We start from the raw sequence: 10,709 nt of genomic DNA, 5'->3' as shown, positions 1-10,709 counted from the left end.
CCGCCGGTGCCGGGCACGAGGCCTTGCTGCAGGCCTCGCACCTCGCCGCGGCTGCCGCAGCCCCGCCAGCGGGGCGGCAGCCTCCCGGCCCGATGGGGAACAGGGAAGAGCGCTCGGGGGCAGCGACGCCCGGGGCCAGCTATAGCCCGGGGCCCGGGAGCGCAGAGACCAGCACAACGTGGGCCCAACGCGGCTGCCATTTCCCCTGCCCTTCGGCGCTGCGGGAGAGAGGGCGGGGAGAGGAGGCGGAGGAGAAGGAGGAGGGAGGGGAGAAGGGAGAGGGAGGTGGCCGAGCTAGAGTGCACTGAGGCGCTCAGCTGCCAACACTCACACATCGCCTGCCGCCGGAGTCCCAGTGGTCCTGGGGAGCGAGTACAGGCGAAGAAAAGCCAGACGCGGGAGAGGACGTTGAAGACCGCTTGGCAGGGGGAAGGAAGTCAGAGCGGAGGGAAACGCGGAGAGAGGGAGAAGGAACCCTCCTCCCCGCGGAGAGACGACTTCCCATATAGCTGGGGATAAGAGGGAGAAGCTGGCGCTCAGGAACTGTGAGAGAAGCTTTCCGAGCAAGTTACCCCGGAGAGCGACGGGAAGAGAAGACAGCAGCAGTCACTGATCAGAACCACTATTCCCAACCCCTCATCATTTAACCCCCGGGCGGTTCAATGCACTACTCCAAGCTCTTCCTAGTTTCCTCCTCGGGGTAACTTCGGAGGACGCGCCGCCGGTGCCCCCCGGAGGTGAGGAGAAGCGTCTCGGAAGAAGGAAGAAGTTTTGTGGGGGTTGTGTGCTGAGGAGGAGAAGATGGGCTGGAAGCGCCGCTGCTGCTGGGGAGGCGGAGGCGGCGGGGACCTTCTCTGCCGGCTCGCCCTAGTGCTAGGGTTCCTGCTGCCCGCCTGCAGGACGCGCCTCTACACCAACCACTGGGCTGTGCGGATAACCGGGGGGCTCCCGGAGGCCAACAGGGTAGCGAGCAAATACGGATACGTCAATATAGGACAGGTAACCCTACTCACAACTACTTCCTAGCGGGCGCCGGCGCTGTGGCCGGCAGGCGGGCGGCAGGGTGCGCTGCCGCCGCCCTGCGCCGCCGGGACAGGGGCAAGGACAAGGGCAAGGGACGGGCAGCCCCGCGGCCGCTGCCCGACCCCGGCCCCGCCTCAGGCCCCGCCGCCGCCGCGGGGCGGCCCGCGAAGCCGCCCGGCGCCCCGGCCTCCCGGCGTGGGCCGCGGGAGGTGATGCGCGGAGGCAGGTATGCCGGAGGGGTTGGGGCTGTGGCCTCCTCTTACGAGGCGAGGTGTGAAGCGGGGCGCGGGGCGGGAAGGGGAGAGCGTAGGCGAGGGGCGTCCCGCCGCCGCGCTGCCTTCGCGGCGGCTGAACTTCGCTCCGCCGCGGGCGCCCTCCTGCCCCCACCTTGCAAATTGAAAAGCGCCGGTAGAAGAGGAGCTCGTTCTGCAGCGAGTGCCCTTCTGTCTCTCCGGCAGCCAGGACGTGGCAGCTGCGGCCGCGGGGGGCGTCCCGACCCCCGCTTTGGCGGGGCGTGCGGAAGGAGGTGGTGGCAAGGGTGTCCCAGAGCGGCTGCTGGACGTGTGGCTGCCGGCGGGGTTCCGCGGGGAAGGAGACCGCACCAGAGGGCCGGGGCCGTACCTGAGCTCGCTAGATCCACACATCACACTGTCAGAAAATTCTTGGATCCAGGCAGATTTAGAAACTGCAAGTGAGTAAACACTGGATCCCGTCATACTGAATAATGCTCCCTGCTACAACTAGGCACAGTTCTGTATAAAATGTCCTAACAATGCTTTTTCGGATGGTGTTTATACTCAGTTTTCTAGTTATCCCTCGCAATTGCCATCAAAATATGAATTGTATGTGTAGGATTTACAAGGTGAATGCCGAAAAAATAAACAACTCCATTGTTATTTACAACTTGGGTGTAAACATCCAAGTACACTCTTTCTAGACAGTTTTTACTACATGAATTGAAAAGTTAGAAATGAGCATTTACAGGTACAGAAGGCTTCCTTTTATACATGAAATTCACAAAAATGCAGCTGCATTTACACAGCAGGCATTTCATATCAATCAGATCAAAGTGAGACCCGATTACTATTATGTTTTAAAATGAATTCCCACTTCCAACATCATTGACTCAAAAGTCTGAAGCATATCTCCCACATGTACCCAATCATTGCAAGCCAGAATAAGACAGCTGTGCAGTCTGTTAAGATAAATAATTTACATGAGAGAAGCTGGAAAATGTCACTAAGGTAGCACGAAATACGATGTGTAAAGATGCAGTTACCTAATGAAAAAATGACACCAACTTCTCTGTTGTAGCGCCTAGGTGAGCAGGCAGTGCTACTTCCAGTTGGATGCACAAAAATTTAGGACCAAGCTTTCATGTAAAAATTGAACTACTATGTTGAAACTACTCTTTAGGAATCCAAGGACAAAATATTTTACATTGATCACTTTTTTTGTGTATGTGTTACACGTCTTTTACTCAAGGTGTTTCTCTGTATTCCTGTCTAGGCCATTATATACCCAATTGGTTGCAGGATGCACTTTTCCTGGTTTTTAATTTTGTCAGACTGGTTGGCCAACTCAGAGCCTGCCGTTTTATACTTTGCATATCCAGACCTTATGTTGAATTAGGAAAAGAATGTAGTGAGCCACAATAGTTTCTTATATGTCGGTGAAAGTGCCATGCATACAGCTAGGAGATATCAATAATGGATAAATTTCTGATTGGGTATACAGATGAGAATGAGAGAAAATAGAGAATATAAATAATGAAAAGCTGGAAAATACTTTACTGGGTATACAGATAAAAAGAGAGCCAATATACAGATGTAAAGAGAACCAGTACCTTTACTTAGTTACACAGGTAGGGAGAGTGCAAGTCAAAGACAGATATAAGAATATTAAATGATGAATACATGAGAAAGAAAACTTCTGTAATGACGTGAATTAGACTGATGGGTTACTCCTTACCTTCTGGCTGTAACTAGTCTTTAATAAGAAGAAGCACACGGTGGGCATATGTGAAGAAATTCCACAGAACTTCCTGTATGTATTTTGGAATGGAGTAACTGGGTGCTAGATGTCAATGTGCTGTGCCAACATATGGCTTACCACTACCGTTACATGCACTAAGAAGTGGTGTGCATTTACACAAAGTCCTACACAGGTTTCCTTTCGTGGCCATTGTTCAGTTTCTGATAACTTCTTGCAAAATTATGTCCAAATGGTATTTCCGTGACAGCACATTTATTATGTTGGTAGTCAGTCTAATGTTTGTTCTTTTATTCCCTGCTAGTGCTTGTACAGTTTTCATCATACTGCCCTGGTTGCTAGATAGAATTTATAATCTGAGAATTCAGAGTTTATAAAATAATCCAAATGGCTGTGGTCTGACCATATGTAGCTTAACAGTTTAATATATATGGTTTAAAGCCTGTGTAAAATAACTATAACTGTATTTCTTAAACAAATAAATAAAATGCATTGTTTTTTATAAAGCCTCTCAATCACTCTTTGTAGACTGTATGTCTTGGTAAAGATGGGTAAATGGAGTAAGATTTTGGAGAAAGTAACTTTTGGAGAAAGGGAGGGGCAGTCTGGACTGATGAGTTAGACTTGCCTGTAACAGGCTTTTTGCATATATTTGGAAAAGCAGGAAGATGTTTGACACAAAAGAGAAGATGCGAAAGAAGATGGGAATAGGGCAACTACCCCCTGTTTATTATTGAGAAACAATTGCAAGCAATTTTAAAATCTCTTTTGCGTGAGATGTTGAAAGACATTCTCTTAATTGAATACACTATGAAAACACTGAAAGAGATAACCAGTATGCAGAATTTTCTCATATGAAAACATTGAAAGAGATAACCAATAAGTGGAATTTTTTCATAGGGTTACACAGTAGGTTTAATATTTTTGGTTAAATTAAAATTAAAAGCTCATCTCTAAGAAGAAAGTGCAAAAAGCTAAATCCGAATTCCACTACAGCTGTTCCAAAGAACCAACTCAGTACAAATTACCCAGAAAAATAATCTAATTAAAATGTTCAAGATAAGAGGTAGTGAAACTGTATAAAAATGGAAATCAGTTACAAACCAGGAGTATTCTGACAACAGTTAATTGTGTGATTAGAGGTGAAGGGAATAGTGGAAAAGAGGAGTTCTGAAGGTCTTACTCTTACCAGCCATTCTGTTAATTTTGTATTTGTGGAAAAATGGCATTGAAAAGTACACGAAGTTGATCAGTGGAGACAAGATAGTAGATCCAGGAAGGCTCTGAATTGTAAACACTGGCCAACATACCTTCTTCCAGTTTTTGTTATTTAATGCATTCCTGGTAACAGGAGGAATTTAAGTTTCCTTTTTTTTTTTGATGCTTGTGGGATTTGGAGAATGTCCAGCTGAGTCTTGAAATACCTTTCAAGTCCATTTTTATTGCCATGGTGGAGCTGCAAAGGCTACCTGAATGACTGGACAAGTCAATCAGAAACAGATGGCAGGAGTGTTAAAAGAGGCCTTGAGATCACCTGCTGGTGAGAAGGAGCAGTGGAGAACTCCTACTCACACTTTCTGCTAAACTCTTGTTGCTCTCAAACTTCTTCTGTGGTCTCCATGTCTTGTTATGGAAACTTGAAGCTTTAGCTTCTCTGTTCATTGAAAAGAGGAGTTTTGCATTAATTTTTAGGGGACACAGCATAACAGAGAAAGAATCCTCTTTTACTCTCTGTTTTTCTAGGCTATATGTTTTGATTCCTATTGCTTATTTATCTTCTGTTTCCTATATTACCAATGTAAGGTGTGTCTCCTGTGTTTCACTGGACTTTAAAATAGCATTCATATGTCATATCGGGATGTAAATGCATAGGGGTGACTTCCTCTTCCCTCCCCCTCTCCTTCCCCAATGTATTGCAAGCTTTTCTGGCCTACCCTTGAAATGCAATTAGTAGTTTTTCTAGCAAGCAAATCCTTCTCTTGTGAAAAAAAAAATCTGTTCTTCTTGTTTGGGTTTTCTAAGACAGTGGTCTGGACTAGCAAGCCCTCTGGAACTGCAGTAAGAAAGTATAATGCAAAACAGCCAAGGAGTTTTTCTAAGTTACATGCTGGATACAGCAATTTGGGGTATAATGCATCCCCCAGCAGCTCCTTGTGGACATGTTCTCTATCTTGCAGTGGCTGCATAAAGCAGACCTTTCTCTTAGAACAAAGTATCTGTCACTGACTTTCGGGAACATTTCTTCCGCTGTTAGTAGCCGTCAAGGATTAAGCATATAGTCTGTATAGCATGTTGTACAACTGGCTTAAATATTGTGACTACTTTGCTGTCATCAAGTGCCAGGAGTTTCTTGTTCAGGCAGTAGATTTTAACTGAAGGTTCAGGAGCACAAGAAAAACAGACAGTTGATACCCCAAAGGTGATTGAATAATGGAAGAGATTAAAATATCTTATCTGTGGCTCCAACAAGGGAGATAGATACTGCATTATTTAGTTCAGGAGTAAACTTCAGATCCTTCTATTCCTTTTTTCTTTCTTAATTCTAGGCAGGGGCTGAGGATGGGTTAGCACTTTTCCAGATCACATCTTTCCTCTCCTAATAGTATTTTTCCAGTAGTTTTACTTTTCTGATCTCTTTCAGAACCTAGGAGCTTACTCCCTGCCCTTGACAAGTGACAGACTACCCTGTCCCTCCAATTTTCTTCCTTCAAGGAGTACACACTATAAGCCAAAAGATACCTAAGTGTGCTAATTTTGACGTGTGGCGTAGGAGTCACAGTTAGATATACAGATGTGGTTTTTTAAATAATGTAAATGCTGATGTGATTTGCCAGTACATATTCTGTGGTGGCAGATTTTTTTGGTGTTTTCTTGTTTGTTTGTTTTATGGGTTTGCTTGGTGTTTTTTTTTTATTTGGGGATTTATAGATTTAATGCCAGCAAATCACACAAAGAATTAGTAAATATTAGTTCATTTTAAACCTGAGGTTCCAGTGACGGCACAGAAGAAGTTGTGTTCCAAGGTCAACTGATCAGAAAAAATAGGAGGAATGGCTGTTTTTCATTTTTCCAAATATATTCCTGATAGAAGGCTGAAGTAAATTTTGCAAACTAAATTATTCAAATTGGAAGACAAGTAAAAAAGCATTCAGTTAAGGGAAAAGGAAACTCATTTTGAGCTAAAAAGCCTAAACGAAGGCTGTTGTCTTCAGCAAAGGAAGGAATTTGCTGTTATGGTCTCCACCACTTTACATGGATGTCTCCGAAAGGGAGGATGGTAGGCCTCTGTGTGCAAAGTTCAACTACCCCATAATATAGGCAGATAATAGAAGAGACATACACCTTAAGAGCCTGGGTGGTCACAGCATTGAAACAGAGTATACTCTTACTAAAATTTAATATTTGAAAAATCCAAGTCTGAAACAAAATTTTTCCAAATGCTCACATGCCACAGAACCAGTATACCCGCACATACCAGAGACTACAAAAGGTATTCCATGGCTTATTACTTCATACTTAGCAGAAGTTCTCTTGTCTCTGCAGTTAAAAATGAGAGGGAGGAGGGAGAGAGAACAGAACTTGGTACTACTCTTTAGGAGTTGGATGAATAAAAGGAATGGCTTCAGATGATAGAGGCAGTCTAGTAGTCTTTGCATGCTGTTACAAAATGAGGAAAGATGAGAATCTTGTTTAACAGCATAGTAGTCAAGCTACAAATTATGTGATGATTTTTTTATTTAAAGCCCTTAGGAAAACACTAAATTATGCTTTTGAGAATAACAATTAGTTGCAAGCCCAACTTACAAATGGCAACATTTGTGTAAACTGCTTCTGTCAAACAAAGTATGTAAAGTGGGCCAGACTGGGTTAAAATGGAAGAACCAGAAGAAATCTGTAAAGCGTATCGAGGTAAATCAGTAATGCATACTGGTATACATAGGTCTGGTATGACATCAGTCATGTCTGGTATAACCTCTGACTGACAATGGCTAATAGCTGTAGATGTGAAGGGCAGGAGGGTCATCATTACAGATTGGTTTGTCCATTGCAGTGCCCTTAAAGAGAAGCAGCTGTGCCCACATGTTTGCTGGGAGATATATGCCCAGTTTTCAAAGGTCTTCAGTAAGGAAGCTCCACGGCGCCTGGCTGTGGTCCTTATGCGCTGCCCCAGTGAAGTCAAAACTGTATGAGTCTTTCTGAAGTTCAAAGCCTGTGTTTCTTGTTTCTCTATGAACACAAAGAGTAGCAACATCAGAGAAGTTGTAGCATTTCCGTCTTCCTGTCACTGACTTTTATAATTTTTTCATCCATGCTCAGTCCTTACCTTTGTTTCATGTAAGTCAGACTTTCACTGACCAGTCATGTTGTTTGACTCTGGTCTTTCTAAGAGAACCTCATTTTGAGCAAAGAGCTGCCAGATCATTACAGCCGAATACAGCATAAGGATTCCTTCAGCTGTCTTCAGGATAGCACGCCTATTTATATAACCCATTACAGCGTTTGTCTGTCCTGCAGCCATATGACATTCTTGACTGAGTTCAGCCTGTGATCTGCTATGGTTCGGATTGGTTCTGCTAAATTCCTAGCCCACTGTTCTCCCCCCTGAATTTATCCAGTAGGTTATTATTTGTTAGGTTAGTACCTTGCTTATGCCTTTACTGAATGTTGCCCTGCTTTTCCGGACTTGTTTTACAGTGTCTGTTTTGAGTTCTGTTCCTGTCCCTCAGTGTGTTTGCATATCATCTCTGCTTCTTCATGTATGTTATCTTCCATGCCAGTGTTCAGGTCACTAGTTGAAATGTTGACCAAAACAGTTTCTAGAGGGGCTTGCTGCCCTGCTGTAATAAATAGATATATTAATCTTACTTACATAGTTTTGACCTACTGTTCCATAGTTTATTTTTGTGCTCTGCTTCAGGAATTTGAAAAGTACTGTTACTCAGGTGGTACTTGAATATAGATGAAGTTTTTTATTTGCAAAGCATCCACTCAAAATAAATATAAAAATCTCAATAGCATTGGATTGGACAAGATCATTATATACCTTAAGGTGTTCCTAAGTAGAATTTTTAACCCAGTTTTAAACTAGTCTGAAATTAACCAGGTTTAAAAGTGTTGTGGGTTTTTTTTCTCCAACTTATAGACTGAATTAGTCATGGCCAGTGTATTATACGTCTGTTCTTGGCTTAAATGGCTCATCTGTTTCATTTGCAGGGCCAGCCTTTACTTTTGCTTCTGTAGCTTTTAGTTTCGTATTAGAACATAGACTTCTCACTCTTACAGTCATCATAGTTGCTGTGTTTTGATTGGCATCTGTTTGCCTCGATCAGAAATTATGGCCTGCTTGTGTACAATCTCCCCACTGCTTTGTACAATGCCATAAATAACTCTCTTTCTCAGGCAAGATATTTCCAATATCATAGTTGCATGTTTTGCAGCTGTGTTCTGTGATTGACCAGTATATCTTTCTCTTCCCCTCGAAATAATGAATTGTAAAATCACAAAGTGGGGAGATACATGTCAACCATGGATCTGAGTATATCACGTGGTCCCTAGTGAGGAACTGTGGTGCTCTTTGTCACCTGCCAAACACAGGAAAAAATATCAAACAGAATCCTGCTTGCCGAAGATTTATACCTTAAGACAGTAAGCGTTTCTTTGGCAACATGCTGGACCCAATTTGACTGATACTTACAGAAAGAAAAACTGTTTGGAATGAAACATTGGCAAGTCCAGAAGAGTATCAGAGCTACAGCATGAAGTCCTGGCAGAATAGCTTGTTTTGGAAGTTCTTGTGGATTACAAGATGATGTATGATGGAGGTAAGATTGTAAAAACCATGTTAACCAGGCAAGACTGTGGAATACACAGTTTTAAACAAATCAGGAAAGAAAAAATTCTCAGCACAGACTCTCCCATATAGAAAGAATCTGCTTCCAGGGGGATGGCATGTTTCTAAATAACGGATAGCCATCAACAGGAGCCTCATTTAGGTCAAATTACATTTTGTCTCCTCTTTGTTTGTTTTTAGGATGTTTCTGTGCCAACAGGGAACAGGCATCACTTAGGTTTGTGTTTTGGGGCCAAATTGAAGTTATATAGGTGCTGCAAGTCATAGTTAAAACCTATATTCTTTATTCAAACTATAACAAAACCACTGGGTTTTGTATAAGAGTGCTTAGCAGGCAATGAAAGTGTTGCAGAGTAGTGCTATGTGGCTAAAATTCAAGCCTAAAATTGGATCATATTCTCCTTTTAGAAATATGTCGCTTAATCAATGGTAATATGTAGCCTGCCCTCTGGATAAACCTAGAGAACATCTTTTTCTGGTATTGAGCCTTTCTTTGTAAAACATATTGACACAGTAACCTGATGTCTTAAAACCAAACAGGAAAGAAAACACACACTGTGTCACACCTCTAAAGCCAGTAGTATAACATCTAGGACATAGAGAAATAGATCCTGGAACATTTTTGTTCACGTTAAAAGCCTTTTTTCAAATAGACTTGTAAGGATGCAAGGTCGTTCTGAGTCAGTTAGAAGATCCATCTAGACACCACTGCCATAGGAACAGACAGTGGTTTTAAGTTACTTTCTGTGGGAGAGGATGAACAGAACAAGCATCCGATGCTTCTACCTAACACTCTCTTCAGCTGTTTTCAGGTGAGGAGCCTGCATGAGCAGGATATGGTTTCTGCATACTTAAAAGTTCACAATGTCTTTTTTGTCCAGATTCTTGTTCTGTCTTTGAACTAAAAGTAATCTTTCGGCATCCACAATATTGTGTGGCAAGGATTTTAAAGTTTGCTACTTCACTATATGGAGAACCACCTCTCTTTCATTTGTTACTTACTAACTTTGTTAGATGTTAGTAAGAGATGGTGAAAGATGATTTTTCCCATTCTTGTATAGGTTTTTAGATTTCAAATATTTTCCTCTAACTTGTATTCTGTATATTGTATCGTAATACTTTGCTATTCTTCATACAGAAGTTGTACTATATCTTTGTCCATCTTTCTTCTGCCACTTGAAAACTTCTTCAGGTCTACTATGTCTTCTTTGAATAGAAGGGACTAGAGCCTTGCATTTTTCTCATAGTGCCATGTTCTCTCTGCTTTATTCTTCATACTTCAGCTGATGACTAGTATATAATTTGTTGTTGGGACTTCTATCAAGCTGAGTTTTTGTGGATTAGTCTGCTATAACCCTGAGATTGTCACTTCTTAATGGTACTGGGCAGCTCAAAATAGTGTGAAGCTAGGTTTGTACATCAGTTGATCCACCTTTGCCTATACTGGATTTCATTTACCGTTTTATTGTTGTGACTCAGTTTTACAAGGACCTTCTATAGCGCATGCACAGTCAGCTGCAGCCTTTAGATCTGTCGTGGCTGACATCTACACCTCATTTCTCCCTCTGTTCTCCATGCACACTTTTTATAATGAAATAGTGTAGGTCCCGAAAGAGGTTCTGCAGTGGTACCCAGCAGAACTCTATCAGGGACCTCCACCCATTGCAAGAAGCTAATTGCTATTTAATAAATAAATCAATAAATAATTATTCCTAAGCTTTGTTTTCAGTCTTTTGATTGCTTACTTCTGCAAAGACCTTATGCAATGAGTTCTTAAATTCTTAAAACCTGTTGGTGAAGGCCATTGTCAAAAGCCTTTTGAAAGTTCAACCAGAGTGTATCT

General features: G+C 42.7%; 1 protein-coding gene across 3 annotated transcripts in view; it reads left to right on the top strand.

Annotated features, from left to right (window-relative positions):
- Window positions 1–256: 256 nt before the first annotated feature.
- The window catches only part of PCSK5 (proprotein convertase subtilisin/kexin type 5), a 250,123-nt gene continuing 239,670 nt past the window's right edge, over window positions 257–10,709 (top strand). For 2 of the 3 annotated variants that reach the window (XM_032675833.1, XM_032675836.1), the window contains exon 1: window positions 257–999. In XM_032675833.1, the coding sequence (XP_032531724.1) occupies window positions 802–999 (198 nt within the window). In that variant the 5' untranslated portion in view covers window positions 257–801. The remainder of the gene's footprint in view (window positions 1,000–10,709) is intronic. The other variant, XM_032675837.1, reaches the window with a different exon arrangement.

This window comes from Chiroxiphia lanceolata, chromosome Z (genome assembly GCF_009829145.1).
Source record: "Chiroxiphia lanceolata isolate bChiLan1 chromosome Z, bChiLan1.pri, whole genome shotgun sequence".
In the NCBI taxonomy this organism is placed as follows: Eukaryota; Metazoa; Chordata; class Aves; order Passeriformes; family Pipridae; genus Chiroxiphia; species Chiroxiphia lanceolata.
The sequence above is the reverse complement of the archived record's forward strand: the minus strand, read 5'-3'. Positions and strand labels throughout refer to the sequence as shown.